This window comes from Talpa europaea, assembly GCF_964194135.1.
Source record: "Talpa europaea genome assembly, chromosome: 15".
NCBI lineage: Eukaryota > Metazoa > Chordata > Mammalia > Eulipotyphla > Talpidae > Talpa > Talpa europaea.
In genome coordinates, this window is record NC_140083.1 from 68438128 (window position 1) to 68454656 (window position 16529).

Consider the following 16529-nt stretch of genomic DNA (forward strand, 5'->3'; position numbering starts at 1 on the left):
GAACCCAAGGAAAAGGGGACTTCAGCAAGATGGCAAAAGGGAAGAAATAGACTCATGGACAAAAGGCATATGGGCCTGGGCCAGCCTTTCCAGGGAACAGCACTGTCTCTCACCAATGTGGTCATAACCTCTGGAATGAGGGTGTGAGTGACTACAAATTCCCATTGCTATTCTCATTCCAGCTTCAGTGTAACATTGCATTGTACTCCTCCCAGACTGGCCTCTCTTTCACGCACGCTCCTTCTCTCTCTCTCTCTTTTTCTCCCCCCCAACCCCCCCACCCATACACATTCTGTCTTGCTCTCCCTCATCTCATTGTTTCAGATTAGGACAAATTTGAAGTCCTTTCCAGGGAGTGGCCTGTTCATCTTATTCTCCAGCCAAAGTAGAAACAGCGTGAGAAGGAGACACACTCAGCAGCCAAAGGACTTGGTGGAAAGAGCAGAGGATCCTGGACAGTGAGTTGCTTGTATAAAATCCTAAATGGACAGAGGGAGTGTATGTGTGTGTGTGTTTCTTGAAGGGTTAGAAGGGGACAGTGGGGAATGTCACTGGACCTAGACTTGAGCAGACATCCCAATGATCCATGGAATTCAAATGAGGGGTGACACCAAGAGGAGATAATATAAAGAAATCCCAGTGAAAAGGAAGATTAGACAATGTAAATGAACAAGGTCACAGGGAAGGGCAAAACGAGGGCCATTTAGAATATAAAATTTCCTCTGACTTGGTAGAAAAGAGGAAGAAAGGGCCTTCCTGGTGGCGCAAGGAGTTAAGTCTCAGCACTATGAAGCTATCCAAAGCCATTGCAGCATGAGTTCAATCCCCGGCAGGGGAGCTGGCCCAAATGGTGCAGCAGACCTCTCCTGTCTCTCCCCACTGCTCCCCTCAGCAGTGTGTTCCAGTCATTCCGCCTGTTCTGCTCCTCACTCTGTCTCTGGTGAATCCTCTCACCCCCACACCTCTGATCTGCACCCCAGTTCTTGTATGCACAAATAAATAAATGTTAAAAAAAAAGAAGAAGAAAAATGGTTATGCCAAGAGTTTCAAGGAAAAATGAATGTTGAGTGAAAGATAAAAGGGGACCTCCCTGGTGGCCTAGGGGTTAAGTCTCAGCGCTATCACTGCTACTGACTGAGTTTGATCCCTGGCCATGGGGCTAACCCACATTTGGCGAAGCAGACCTCTCATCTGCTGTTCCCCTCAGCAGCGTATTTCAGTCAATCTGCCTGTGCTGTTCCCCACTCTGTCTCTGGTGAATCCTCTCAGCCCCCCAGACCTATAGCCTAAATCCCCATGTTTTTTTTTAAAGATTTATTTATTTATTTATGCACATACAGGAACTGGGGTGCAGGCCAGAGGTGGGGGGGGGTAAGAGGATTCACCAGAGACAGAGTGGGGAACAGAACAGGCAGATCTACTGAAATACACTGCTGAGGGGGGCAGCGGGCGAGACAGGAGAGGTCTACCTTGCCATGTGGGTTGTGCCCTGGCCAGCCGGGGATCAAACTCGTGCTGCAGAGGCTGTGGATTGCTTCATAGTGCGGTGCTTAACCCCTTGCACCACGAGGGAGGCCCTTAATCCCCATTTTTCTATGCAAAAAATAAAGTAACATCAGAACGAGGCCCCCAAGTAAGTAAGGGCGATGAAGTTACTTGAGTGGCCTACTTTAAAAAAAAAAAAAAAATGAAAAGGAATCACAGAGTAGAACCAGGAAGTCCCACAGATGTCCTTCCTGGGACTGACCTGCTGATGGCGCCCCTGAGCACCACCGTGTCTATTCCCAACTCCTGTCAGACATGCTGCTCTCGGGACCTGCGATGCTGCTGCTGCTCACTGCCCTCATCATCCCCTCTGGTGAGTCAAAATCTTTTTCCATTAACCTGCCAGTTCCTGAGCTATATGTGCATTTGAGGGTGGAAGGAGCTTAAAGGGAATGGGAGGAAGTGATGTTTGGTGTTGAGTTCAACTGTTATTAAAGAGAAGAGTTGGTGTAAAGAAAAAACCGCAGAGATATGATTGGAGATGATCTCAGACTCAGGGAGCTAAGAGTAAGTCAACAAATAGCAAAGGGAGAAGAAACTGAGACACAAATGCAGACAATAACTTAGAAAGACCGTGTAATAAACAGCTGGACCAAATTCAAATATTGAACGATAAGAAAGGGAAGGAAGTATATAAAAAAAAGCCCTGCAAAACACTAGCACCAGTTCTGACACCAGTATATTCATGTACATACAGAAAAACATATACCCTCTGTAAATACAAAAGAAAAATTATCTTCTCTGATTTCACAGAATCTCATTAGCAGACTGACCACAGAGAAGGAAACTTGGGCTTTAAAGAAATCCTGTTCTCCTAGATACAGACTATGAAAAAAATCACTTGTGTAGTAGTGTGAATAATGGGCTGTGAGGACAGAAGTCAGGACACAGTACAAAGGCCCCCGACCCACTCTTTGAAACAAGACCCCATTCCTGGTTGGGGGGTGAGGTCAAGAGGGCATCCTGAGTCCAAGCATAGCAGAGTAGGATTTTGTGGCCGACCATTGCCTTTCTTGAGTGTTTCTATTCCTGCAACTTTGTATGCAGCTCTGACCATTCATATTGTGCTAAATAGAAAGAAAAGACAGAAAGATAAAGTACAACCATTTGGCTATCATTTATCTGATCTGGTTTCATTAAAGCCTTATGGGATATGCAGCTGGAGTCACTCATATTTTTTTTTCTCCTTCCTTTGGTACAGACTGGACACCACTAGGGGCCAATGGCCAACGAGGAGGTAGGTGAACGCTGGGATCTAGGCTATTGGGATTCTCATCAGGTTAACGCAGATGAATGATCAGAGTTAAAAACACTTGACTACAATGGTGAGAGTTGTTGCCAAGGTGTGAGAAATAGGATCTATCTCACCAGTTTCCATAATCTGATCATCCCATTCCTAAAACTTGGTCTTCATTTTTACTATATCTTTCCTGAGACCTCCTCTATATATCTCTTCTCTCACTCAGAAAATGCTAATGGAAAGCATTTTTAAAAATCAATGTTACAGGGCCTCGCTGGTGGCACAAGGGTTTAAGACACAACCTATGAAGCTATGTGCAGCCACTGAAGCATAAGTTCGATCCCCAGCCAGGGAGCTACCCACATGGTGCAACAGACCTCTCCTGGCTCACCTGCTGCTCCCCTCAGCAGTGTATTTAAAGTCAATCTGCCTGCTCTGCTCCCCACACTGTCTCAGGTGAATCCTCTCACCCCTCGCACCTCTGGCCTGTACCCCAGATCTTGCATGCACAAATAAATAAATATTTAACAAAAAAAAATTTTTAATCAATGTTACAGTGGACTAAAATGCAAAGACAAACTAAGAAGAAATCTCTGTTCTATAATGGTATTGTGTCACCTGAACAGAATCATAAAATTTTGACTCCTTCAAGGAGTACTTACTTCATCTTGATGAAGGAAACTGATCAACTCTACTCTGCCTCAAGGCAGTCAACATCATTAACAATATCTCTCTTCCTTTTCCCAACCCTTGAGAGCACTTAAGTATGCAACCCTTTAATGGAGCATAAAATCCAATTTATGGGTCACAATTGGCTATTCTTTAATGAGTTAGGATAGACTAAAATAAATATCAGTGTGAATTGCAAATATACTCCACAAATAAAGTGTTACTCTTTGAGTTGTATATATGAATACTGGTGCACAATAATTTCTTATTGCATATTCTCATACAGAAGATTAAAATACTTGCCATGGCCCTGCTTGAGGATAAAAAAGCCAGAACCCTGCCTCAGAAACTCCATCACATTTCAGCACTGACAAAACTACTAAACATTCTGAATTCATTTCTCTGAGCTGGTTAAGATCCCATCATGTTTCATGACATTGGGATGCTTTGCTAGCAGTAATACTAACAGATATAATGAAAATGTCTCCATAAAATAGTTTTTCAGAGAAACATTGTGAATCCCAGATAAAGCATTTAGTATAGTGGTAGCTCAAGGAAAAGGTGGATTAAACTAAGGTCTGTGCAGAAAAATGGTATTTAGTCCTAAAATCCTGAGGAGACAATTTGGATACACTCTTAGACCCAATTCCCTACCATGGCTTCACTTTGTATGAGTGACTGAACTGGAATGTGGCTGGAAAAGGGGAATAGGGCAGGATGGGGCTACACCCAGTACAGCCTCTGGAATGATTTTGGTCCATGATTTTTTCAAATATCCACTGGGATTGGACTAGGCTTGGATTCCTTTCATCACAATTTGTTCCGAAAGAAGAAAACTCGTACTGAGTGGTATGGATAAAGGGGCTCGTCAGTTTCTGATGACCTTTATCTGGAATTTTTAAAAAGGCATAAAGAGTAAGCAGGAGAAATTCCTGCAAAATGTTTTGAGTTTTGCCTCCACTACAGTGATCAATAACTGACAGGCTTTATATAGTGCGAGTCTCACCAGTTTCCTAGCTGGCATCTGGGCTCGGAAGTTATAAAGTAAAACTGTGTAAATTTGCTGACCCCTAGTGGGTAAAACAGCTCATGACACTCCATCTACAAGGAGGGATTACAGATGAACTGTTGATATTTGCTAAATATTTAAATGTTAATACTTCTTTGTTGTTTTGCTTTTTAAAAGTTGAGACAGCCTGTTTGAGGAAGAGATGTTACTTAAATAGACGGTATTCTTACTTTATTTTAATAGTTTCCACCTTGACACCTGGACCATTTTTAATTCTTCTCCCGCTTTTACTTTCGAGTGATCAGTTGCAAGGCACTCCTCACTAACACTGGCTTTCCTCTCTCCTCTCTTCACCTCACTTCTCACTGAGCATCACAAAACCATAAACATCACCCTGTAAGAATGCTCATGTATCAGCAAGCTGATACTCAATTACATCAAAAGTATAAATATCAACATTCTATTTTGGTATAGACAATGTAGTAAGCATTGCAAAGAGATCATCAACCCATTGTAATTATTAGCAAGCTTTGTGAGCTTGGGCAATTTACTTATTCTCCTGGTGCTCAGTTTTATCAATTGTAAAAACGGTGATTTAAACAAAACCTAGAACAGTATACTAGTATTCGTTCTTTATATTATTCTCTACTGAGACAATGAAATAACGTACATTATTTCTGCTGTCCAATAAATACTTAAAGTCTAATCCAGAGAGGGGCTGCAATGGAGGATTTTCAGATGGACATGGAGTTCTTTCATCCCTCTAGATAAGACAACAGAAAAAGGGCCTCCCTGGTAGCGCAAGGGATTAAGAAGCAACCTATGAAGCTGTCTGCAGCCTTTACAGCATGAGTTTGATGCCCACGCCAGCCAGGGAGCTACCCACATGGCACAGCAGACCTCTCCTCTCCTGTCTCATCTGCTGCTCCCCTCAGCAGTGTATTTCAGTCAGTCTGCCTGTTCTGTTCCCCACTCTGTCTCTGGTGAATCCTCTCACCACCACCACCCCCCACAGCTCTGGCCTGTACCCCAATTCTTGTATGCATAAATACTTTTTTTAAAAAAAAAAAGACAACAGAAAAAAACATTCTAGACTAGGGCTGAATAAGAATAAATATATTCATGAAGTAGGAAATTTGTTTGAATTATAGGGGAAAGGCCATAGAAAACAAAGAAAAATATAATTGTGGGAGTACCTACGTGTGCTGGGCACCAAGTCAGACAACTCATGGGGAGTACAAGGGAGGGAGGTGGACAGAGTGCTCAGAACAGGCTTTCTGACTTTTCTTTCAGATGATGATGTGACTCCAGAGCCATTCACAGAAGATCCTAGTAAGCTACCTTTTCTTTGTTTCTGTGTTGCTTTCATATCTAGGGCAAGAATTACTAAGGATGATGTCTGTGCAAAGAAAAAGGAAGACTTAAAAAGGAGATTGGTGGGTGTGCTGGGGCTGCAGGAGTCTGTTGTCTATCTTCCAGGATGTGAACTGGCACAATCTTTTTATCTTTTTCATGTCCTTCTGTGGTGGTCCCTATAATTGCCCAAGAACCCACATTCTTTCATGTCAATCTTTCTTGCCTCCTACTAAACCATGCCTTTCCGGGCCTCCCTGGTGGCTTAGGGGTTAACTGTCAGTGCTATCACCTCTATGGCTTAAGTTCGATCCCCAGCTATGGAGCTGACCCACATATGGCACAGCAGACCTCTCCTGTCTTGCCCGCTGCCCCCCTCAGAGGTGTATTTCAGTAGATACTCCTGTTCTGCTCCCCACTGTCTCTGGTGAATCCTCAACACCCCTTCTTGCCCCCTGCCCCATACTTCTGGCCTATACCCCAGTTATTCTACCAAAAAAAAAAAACCCCATCTGTTTCTCCTGCTACCTTTTGCTACTCTTCCTGCCTACATTTTTCATTCCATTTTGGGGATCTTTGCAGATCTGGTGAATGATCCGGCTACAGATGAAACAGGTAAATTTTTACTGCAGTTCTTTCAAAATGGTATGATTTTTGTTAACTTTCATTATATTTATTTCAGCTTGAGTTAATCCTATATATTTTATCTCTGGGAGAGGGATAGAGGGGTTGTGGGGGTAAATTTTCAATGACATTGGGATAGAGACACCTTCTTGTCCTCTAACAAGAGAGAACAAAATGGATTCATAAGTAAAATGAGGCATGGATAATAAAGACATCCCCCAAATTAGTATGTCAATAGACCAAATATTCCTCCAAATTATTCACAATTACTTCTGTTAATGCTGTTCCACTGGACATAATACACAAACCCAGCTACACCTTACCCTGCCTTGATATCGCCACTCTCTTTTTTCTACTCTGCCTCTCCCCTTGCCAATTCTAAGCCCTCCTCACACCTGCTGTTTTGTGCCTTTTCAGTTCTGGCTGATATCGAAGATGACCTGGGTGAGTTCAGATCTGGGATCCCAGGGCGACCAGGGCCATTCTGGGCTTTCCCCAGAGCCCATGCTGGAAGGCAGTATAGCTGGTGATGAATCCCAAAATGAAAGTCTATGTAGCACATTCTTTCAACACTTCAATTTAAATAACATTTTTGATTCCTTAACAAGGAAGAATAGTGTTAGGTGTTTGCCATACCAAATACCAAAACCTGATCTTTCTTTCAAAGTTTCCAAAATGGGCAAAAGGCAGGACAAATCTATAAAAGAGATGTTTGGGTAAATAAAAGTAGCCTTCTAGAAGATTTAATGGTTGAACTGATTCTCAAAAGAAGAACTGGAGCAAACCAGGGAGTCAAGATCTGGGCATTCCAGCCAGAGGAGAAGCATGTTCAAAGGTAAAGCAAAACAGAGCTGGAAATATTGGAGAAACTGAGTTTTTTTAATGATTAATGTTTAATGATTAGGGAAAAAACTGCAAGAGACAAGTGGTAAGACAAAAACCAGATTATTTTTAAAAGAGTTACTGAGAATTTGCTACTAGGTAAAAACTCATTTTCCCTAAAAATCTTTGCCTAATAGACAAGATTGACAAATGATTGGATAACTTTATGTGGCTTCACAAAATGCTACAATCAGGATAAGCATACTCAAACAAAAGACTCAAACATAGCCCTTGGCTAGACTCGGTGTTGGGGGTTAAGATGGAACATTGACAATGTTTCTTCCTGAAGACAAGTCAACGTGACTCAAGTGAATAGAAGAGGGAAGAGCTTCCAGATAAAGAAAACAATATTGTCAAAGGTTTAGGATTCATTGAAAAACCATTATGAGTAGTTTATACAAAGGAAATTTCTAATCAGAGTAATCAATTGGAAAAACATTTGAAACCATGGCATAGATGAGTACCTAACATACTTCTTATAATAACCTACTTTATTAGCACCTCTCTTCCTTCTGATGTCCAGATAACACCCATGGTTAGTCTATTCCTTCAAGACTCATTTGCCTTTGACATGTTCTCCATGAATCAAACTAAGTCTGTATTTAATTTACCCCTAGGTCAGCATTGGTGAAGACTCTATGACCTTCACTATTCTTTATCCAACAACTTCATTCAACATAAAAGAACCCATGCTAATGTATATAATGTACAGAGAAGAAATTTATGAGAAAGAGCTTCTTCAAGATAACAACCTTTTCTCTCTTTAGCTCTAAGATAAAACTCTTTCAGGAATTACTCTTTGCCTTGTGTCTCTAATAAATGTGTTTGTCACACTACAGAGATGCTCACAAAACAGAATTTCTCAACTCTCCAGGAGAGAGAGAAGAAAGGCAAAATCAGATTTCCCATCCTAACTTCTAAATCTCTCCAATTGTGTGCCTCAAACCAGCCCATTATGAGTTTTCTTTTATAAGCTGCTAAGGTGTTAACTCATCTGTTTCTTATTTATGGGTGCCGTGTGAGCAACATGACAGTTACAGAGGTAATGATTTCTGGAGCTAGTAATAATTGAAAAAAACATTTGTTTTCCAGCTTCGTCAAATGACAGAAATACCACCGCAGGTATGACGTCGATTGCATGAATTTTCTTCCTGTGGATTCTTTACTTCTCTGTTCCTAGAGAGTATTTGGTGCATCTTTCAGTTTTCTCTCTCAAATAATATTATTAATGCCATTTATAACCCCCCCTTCATTATGAATTCCTCTCCTAAAAGTCAGGGAAAATGTTGAACCCTTGGTATATGGCCCTGTTATCATCCCTTTTGTTGTTTAGTGGATTTGATTCAGAATTACCATCAGGGCCTCCCTGGTCGCGCAAGGGGTTATGAAGCAATCCTCAGCCTCTGCAGCACAAGTTCCATCCCCAGCCGGCCAGGGAGAAACCCATGTGGCGAGACAGGCCTCTCCTGACTCGCCCGCTGCTCCCCTCAACAGTGTGTTTCAGTCAGTCTGCCTGTTCTGTTGCCCCGCTGACTCTGGTGAATCCTCTCATCCCCCCGCATCTCTGGCCTGTACCCCAGCTCTTGTATGCATACGTAAATAAATCTTCAAAAAAAAAAAAAAAAAGAATTACCATCAATGCCTAAAACTGTCTTCTTGGCATACTAACAATTCTGATGTGCATCCAAGGTTAAAAACTACTGAACTAGAAAGGGTGACCCATGTCAGAATAATATTAATAGGATTTCAATTTGATATTTAATATTGCCACCTGGATAACCCTAAAAGGAATTTTTCCTAGAAGAGCCCTGAGTTTCCAGGTAAAGCAGTATTTACATTTCTTCCTTACCAATTTCCTATTGCTCTGCTTTGGTGAGCAGGAAGGACCTGCCCCAGTTTACCATGATGCTCTGCAGAGACTGCATTTTTTTATACCACTCTCTCCCCTCCTCCAGCCTTTCTTTTATGTTTCTCCCTCTTTTTTTTTTGTATTGGGCTTCTTCAGAGTGCCGAGATGAGAAATTTGCTTGCACAAGACTCTATTCTGTGCATCGGCCAATTAAGCAATGCATTCATCATCAATTATGTTTCACCAGGTAAGGGGTCCCAGAATACCCACAGACCAAATTCTGTGCTGTTGTTTTTGTATCAGTAATTGTTTATTGAGCACCTACTATGGAATTTCAGTCTTTGGTGGAGAAGTTGGGGCATACCTCTTCTAGCTATTCCTCAAAGTGTTAGAACCAGGAATGAAATTGAGGAGAACAGGCTGATCAGGAAGTCTAGATACTTGAGGGCAAGTGAGGATGAGGACTGGAGACATAGTCATGATGGAAACACTAGAATGTTGAATGATGATAGAGAGTAATGGGAAGAAGTATTAAGCCTGACTCTAGGTGGAGTGTGTAAAGTGTCTCTAAGAGTTATCACTAATAACATTTTATCTCCTATTCTCTTCAGGGATGGGGGGATGTGGTTAATTAAGTGTGAAATACCCAAGGAAAAACCCAGACTGGGGAGACAGGGTAGAGTGGGGAATAGAAGGGCTGAAATGGTACTGCAGGCCTCAGCCAGTTCTCCCCCTTAGTGCTTCTTCTCTCTCCTTCCTTAATCATGCATCGGTGCTGGTAGTTTACGACGGATGTACATCATCAACAACGAGATCTGCTCCCGTCTTGTCTGTAAAGAACATGAAGCTATGAAAGGTAAGGTGATGCCTGCGCTTCTTACTCAGGAACCCAGCACTTTTAGTGGTGCTTTTAATGAGGAGGGAGCGCTCTAAGTAGGGACACTATATTAGATGATTCAAGATCAGGCTTTGGAAGAGATCTTGAGTTCCCTGGACCGCCAAGTCACCACATATAAACAATCCAAACCAAACAGTATGCTTAGTATATAAAAATAACTAGAAAAAAAGTACCTCAAGATCTCTTTTCAACTGGATTGCAATCTCAACCTCTCTTAAATATACAGAGCTTTCTCAAACTCTACTTGCTCTGAGGCTCTTTTATAGTTCTGGATAGAAAGACCAGGCAGCCGTTACAAATACTGTCCACTAGTCAGCAGCCATGTTCCTAGCTCTACAAAGAAAAGGAAAAAAAGAAAAAAACATGAATTGAGACAGTAGTGCTTGGATAGGACATATAATTTTAAATGGACATTTTAGACACTTAGAAACTATCTAGATTATAAGTAGTCCACCAATTCCAGGAAAATTTACATTGTTTATTGTAAAATTTCAGGGTCAATGGTAGAAAGACTTTATAAGGACACTCTTAAGTGTGGTTATAGACCATGCAAGGTGTGAATAAAGACACTTGTCACCTCCCCCCCAGGCCAGCCCCAAGTGAGGGCTGTGGTTGGGGAAGGCACCACAGACACAGCTACTTCTGACTCAGCACCCGCCTCGCTCTGGGTTCCTGAGTAAGAGCTGTAGTGAACTTCGCAGAAGGAAACTTGTTGCTTGCCTCCTAGGTTGTGTGCAGGCCACCTGCAAGGGAAGCACCTTGAGATGGAGTCTTTGGGACTCTAGGCACTTTCAAGTGTCTCAGGGGACTTACTAAGTTAGCTATTTGCACTTAGTAAACACTTAAATATATATTGAATGAGTGGACCTCATTTTTTCTTTTTTACTATTTAATGAGCCCATCATCAGAAGAACTGGGAGCTTAGGTATATAAAGCAATCATATATATTGACCACCTGTACTAGGTACTTTTGTACACATATTCCATTTTAGTATAACTACATTGCTGATGCCGCTATTTTAATGCTTTACAGTGAGGTTCAAAAGAACTAAACTTTCTAATTAAGGGTTAACAATAAAGGGCTGGAATTCTATACCAGATCTATCTCTTTGCATTGCAACCCACCACAGCCTTCTCTTTCCCATAAAACAAGAGCCCTTATTTCCTTCTTCCTATCACGCTCTGCTTCCCTTCTAGATGAAATTTGTCGTCAGATGGCTGGTCTGCCCCCAAGGCGACTTCGGCGCTCCAACTATTTCCGGCTTCCTCCCTGTGAAAATGTGGATTTGCAGAGACCAGGTGGTCTGTGATTACCCAGCAGGAGTAAAGGAAACACATGAATGGGAGGAGAGAATGCCGGAGACTGGGGAGTGCCTTATCCAACCATTGCCAGCTAACCCATAGACATTAGGATTTCTTAAACCAGTCCCTTTGCAGTGCCTAGCTTTTGCCCCTACTCCCTGATTTTTCACTAGACTGATAAAATTTCACTTTTTAGTACTTCAAATACAAAGTCTATTATTGCATTATTTACCCTCTTCCCAATATCATAAATATAGTAGATAATTGACAACCATGTGGCTTATATGCAAACATTCTACATATAATTTCAACTTCAGGTAGAAGCTGTGATTGTGTTTTGACTAGCCATAGGATTTCATTTATTTTCCTTGCAAGAGTTTCCTAGATTTAACTCACCCTTCATCTACATACAATTATTTGGCCGGATTGAGCTAATAATTATCTGGCAAATATTCCTTATGGATCACGCAATTTTTTAGTCCTAGAAAAATTCTGCACAGCCAATTCTTCTAATAATACATTAAGACCCAAAGTGTTTTCTGAGGATAAACAAAAAGAATGAATTTGGGACTCATACTTCCCAATTTGATTTTTCAGGAAGGACTGGAAATAAGTCTCAATTACTTTCTCACCTATGGTAGTATTGGAGTTATACCACCTCCACAAGATAATTGTGAAACCAAATCATTGGCCTGAGTTTCCTTGAGTTGGTGCTGTTTCATTCTAGCCACTTAGCAAAATATGTAAGGATTTTCACTATTATATCCTGGTTTGGGATATTGCCAGAAATTTTTCTGTCCCCTTCAGGCCCCAATACCAGTTAGTTTCATGCTTTACTCTCATTTCTCTTTTGCACAAGGAAATTCCTGTATTGTGCCCATCTTTCATACTTCCATTCTCTCCTTTAAAAAAAAAAAAAAAAGGGCCTCCCGGTGGCGCAGCGGTTGAGCGCTAGGTTGCGAAGCTGCCTGCGGCCTCTGTGGCACCAGTTCAATCCCCGGCTGCTCCCCGGCCACCAGAGGAGGGTCTCACATGGCGCGCAGACCTCTCCTGCCGCCCGCTGCTCCCCTCAGCAGTGTACTTCGGTCCTTCTGCCTGCTCTGCTCCCCGCTCTGGTTCTGGTGAATTCTCTCACCCTCCCGCGCTTCTGACTGTACCCAGTGCATGTATAAACAAACAAACAAAACAAAAATAAATAAATAAATATGCCTCTATAAAAAAAAAAAAAAAGCCACATTTCTAACATGCATTCAGTCCTTTTCTCATAGAAAAGTCTTAATACCCCCATAACTTTCCCTTAATTCCAGGTCAAATTTTCAGGGGGTAGGAGGACCTCCCTGGTCGCACAAGGGGTTGAGTCACAGCACTATGTAGCTCTCACTGCAGTTCGATCCCCAGCCAGGGAGCTACCCACATGGTGCAGCAGAACTCTCCTGCCTCGCCCGCTGCTCCCCTCAGCAGTGTTTTCAGTCAATCCACCTGTTCTGTTCCACACTCTGTCTCTGGTGAATCTTCTCAGCCCCCGCACCTCTGGCCTATACCCCAGAGTTCTTGATTGCACAAATAAATCTTAAAAAAAAAAAGTTTCAGGGGATTATTTTGATCTGTTGCTTTTTTTCCCAGAAACACTCTTCCATTCACTGCCTCTTTACTGGTGTTTTTTGACCCTTGTCTTATTTCAGGTCTCAGTGGTTCTAGTTTTCTTTTCCTTTTTTACTCATTATGATATTAATATTATCCATTTCCTGGTGAACACAAATGACAATCTACTTTGTTAGGAAATTTATGAAAACATTTATCTGAGCCACAATAACGCAACTTAGGATGTTGGAGTTCAAGGATTTGGTAAAAGTATCTTTATGCAATTTTTGAGTTTGGATTCCTTCCTGTTGCCTTCAGGAGATAACAGCCTTATCTGCTGATCCATAGGATTCCCCTTTACTTTCTCTTGACAAAATAAGCTGGTAGTGCTCTGGGCAAAACCTTTTTTTCATATTTCATGCTGACAACTTAAAATTCTCTTCTCTCGAATGAAACTTCTGGAAAATCAAGTGTATACTATACTCTCTAAGCAGCAATCCATGCACACTTTCTCAAAGTATTCTTTTGACTCATAGGCGATGGTGCAAAACCCAGCTGGTCTCACCGCTTCTGGGCTTGCTTTTGATGACATCAAACCATATATGTTAACCGTATATGTTGCTAGCCACAAGCTCCTCCCTTCTCTGCTTCAGGGTGCTTGTGGCAAAAGCTGGGGGTTTAACCAAATACTTTACACCTGGTAGAAGGTGCAAGTAACATGCAGCCCAAGTTCCCCCTCTTCGTCTGTCCTGAGCATTCATACCCGCGATGAAAGAAATATGAGGAAAAAACAGAAGAAAAGGTAGAAGAGCACCAGACAAAAGGGATAGAAAATTGGGGGGTGGGGGGTGGTGATGGCATTTGAAATCAGGGCAGGGGGCAGAGGGTAGAGGTGTCGGGAAGGAGGGTGCTTGGGGTTCGTGGTAAAGAAGTCATGAGACATCTGGAAACTTACAAGATAGACACAAGGAAGGTGAGGCAGGATTGTCCTTACAGTTTTGTCAACTCAGGGAGGCAAAGATTTGGTTTAAATTGCATGTCAATGAAAATGAAATCCTTGTTATATTTTATCATTTTCGACCAAACGTTAAGGGAAAGTGACTTGTTGAGTTTCTCTGTGGTAGAGAAACAGGTGGCCACAGTTGGGTTTTTTTTTTTCTCTCTTTTTTTTTTTTCTAAAAACCAGTCAACCAGAGTCACAAGTAGTAGTCAGACGACAACTTCTGGGCAGAACCCAAGATGGAAAAAGCAAATGTTGTTTATATAAATAGATGCACAGAACCCATAGCTTCCTGTTGACAAATCAAACTCACTTCACCTCAAACCCTCAATTTTTTAAATAGCTGATAGTGTTTTTTTTTTTTTTTTTTTTTCGATTTGTTCAATCACTGTCAGTAAGACAGAGACCTAGGGGTCCTGTAGTCCTTTTCTCTGTCTCTGGCATTTTTCTTTCCTCTTGTCTTCCTTTCTTCTGTTTTTACCAAGCCATGCATCTGTGATGTATAGCTTTATGGAGTATATAATTAAATTTAACAGTCCATAAGAACTGAGTTCAAGGTGATCAGTTTGTTTGGAATTCACCTCCTCTAAACCCTACACAAAAAGTAATAGATGAGCAGTGAGTGAGCATAAGGAAATAAATTCACATTACTCACTTAGAGACTGATGGCCATTGAGGTATCAATTATATACTGTTTCTTAATATGTCGTTCTGTTCCAAATGGTCCAACACAAGGCGTTACATGAAGGAAAATGACAATTGCTCACACACAAAAAGTGTTTTGTTTGCATAAAATTACATCCATAGTCATTTTTGAAAAGGGGTGAGCTTGGGGGAGGGAAATAAAATTATATAATACAAGTAAGCTTCTGGAACTGTGTAATATTATCAAAAAACAAGAATGACTTCAATAATGTTCTTTATAACCAAGAATGACAGTTTTACTGGAGCTGAAACTAATTTATTTGAAGGTAACTTAACTGTTTCGTGTTGCCATTATCTCAGAAACAGATAGAAACATGAGGCAGTATAGTAATTAAAGTACAAAAATCCATGAATTCAGAGGTACACTTCATAAGAATTGTGATATGTTCTCATATAGGAAAGGAATAATTCCTCTCCTGCAATGTATTAATGACTATAGTATATTGTCTATATGCAAGGTATCTAGATCACAAATCAACATAGAAGTGCATTCATTTATTTTAAAGATTTATTTATGCATACAAGAACTGGGGCACAGGCCAGAGGTGTGGGGTGGGGGAGGGAGGTGGTGAGAGGATTCACCAGAGACAGAGTGGGGAACAGAACAGGCAGACTGACTGAAATACACTGCTGAGGGGAGCAGTGGATGAGACAGGAGAGGTCTGCTGCACCATGTGGGTAGCTCTCTGCACAGCCAGGGATCGAACTCATGCTGCAGAGGCTGCAGCTGACTTCATAGTGCTATGTTTAACCCCTTGTGCCACCAGGGAAGGCTCCAGAAGTGCATTTAATATAAAAAATAGCATTTGCTTTAGGGCCAATCCTGAGGTGACACTTACCAGTTGTATAATCCTGGGGTGATAATCTCAACTGGTGGGAAGACATGTGCCTTACAAGTGGTTCGTGTTTGCAAAGGATTTAGCCCAGTAAGACTATTACATATTTAACAAGACTATAGGATTTTCCTACAGCTTAAGCTGATTGGTTTCTCTCACTGTTGCAGAGTAGGTAGAAGCTTCTATTCTGTCCCTTATAATAGAGATATGACCCTTGCTGATTAGGCATTGAGTAGAGAAAATGTGGAAAACTGCAAATTCTAATTTACAGTTTAAGAGAGTCCTGATTTATTTTTTTCTCACATCCCAAATCTTCCAAGTAGAGGCTGCAGTGAACCCTTAAATGTCCTAGTTGACGCAGATGTTGGGTTCCAGGATGGCCCTTCCTACTGGGGAAAAGAATTTACCAGTTTAATTTAATTTTTTTTTTGACAAGCAGCAATATCATGTTTGCATATTAATGAGATACAATTAAGTGATCTGCACAATACTGAAGTCTGTGCCCTTTAAGATACACAAAACAGCAAAACATCAATTGAAAACAGGAGGGGAGAAAAAGCATGCCAGTCAACCAAATGTCAACATTTCAGCATTCTTTTAATAAGATTTTAAGAAATGTCAAAGACCTCCCTGGTGGTGCAAGGGGTTAAGTCTCAGCACTATGACGCTATCAGCAGCCACTGCAACACAAGTTCAATCCCTAGCCAGGGAGCTGATCCACATGGGGCAGCAGACCTCTCCTGTCTTACCAACTGTTCCCCTCAGCAATGTATTCCAGTCATCCAGCCTGTTTTGCTCCCCACTCTGTCTCCGGTCAATCCTCTCACCACTACTACCAGCCTTGCACCTCAGCTTTTGAGTGCATAAATAAATAAATGTCAAGATGAAATATGCCCATGTGTCTAAGCAGGAAGCTCAGGATGCGGTACTGGTGATGCTGAAAACATACAAAAAACAAGGGCTGCTAAATGACCAAATCATGGTGACTTCGGTTGGCTTTCTTCCACTGGAACTGAAAGTGAAGCAGTCACCTCAT

General features: G+C 41.5%; 1 protein-coding gene across 1 annotated transcript; it reads left to right on the forward strand.

Annotated features, from left to right (window-relative positions):
* Positions 1 to 1523: 1523 nt before the first annotated feature.
* MFAP5 (microfibril associated protein 5) lies at positions 1524 to 11475 on the forward strand. The gene is made up of 9 exons (XM_084256075.1): positions 1524 to 1858; positions 2747 to 2782; positions 5757 to 5795; positions 6399 to 6431; positions 6858 to 6884; positions 8415 to 8444; positions 9328 to 9418; positions 9954 to 10027; positions 11267 to 11475. Exons 1-9 carry the CDS (start codon positions 1801 to 1803, stop codon positions 11377 to 11379), a joined length of 501 nt encoding a protein of 166 aa, XP_084112201.1. The 5' UTR covers positions 1524 to 1800; the 3' UTR covers positions 11380 to 11475.
* The last annotated feature ends 5054 nt before the right edge of the window (positions 11476 to 16529 follow it).

Coding starts and splice junctions, on each gene's coding strand:
- MFAP5 (XM_084256075.1), top strand. CDS start 1,801: ATGCTGCTCTCGGGACCTGCGATGCTGCTGCTGCTCACTGCCCTCATC. Junction 1,859..2,746: donor TGCCCTCATCATCCCCTCTG/GTGAGTCAAAAT, acceptor CCTTTGGTACAG/ACTGGACACCACTAGGGGCC. Junction 2,783..5,756: donor GGCCAATGGCCAACGAGGAG/GTAGGTGAACGC, acceptor CTTTTCTTTCAG/ATGATGATGTGACTCCAGAG.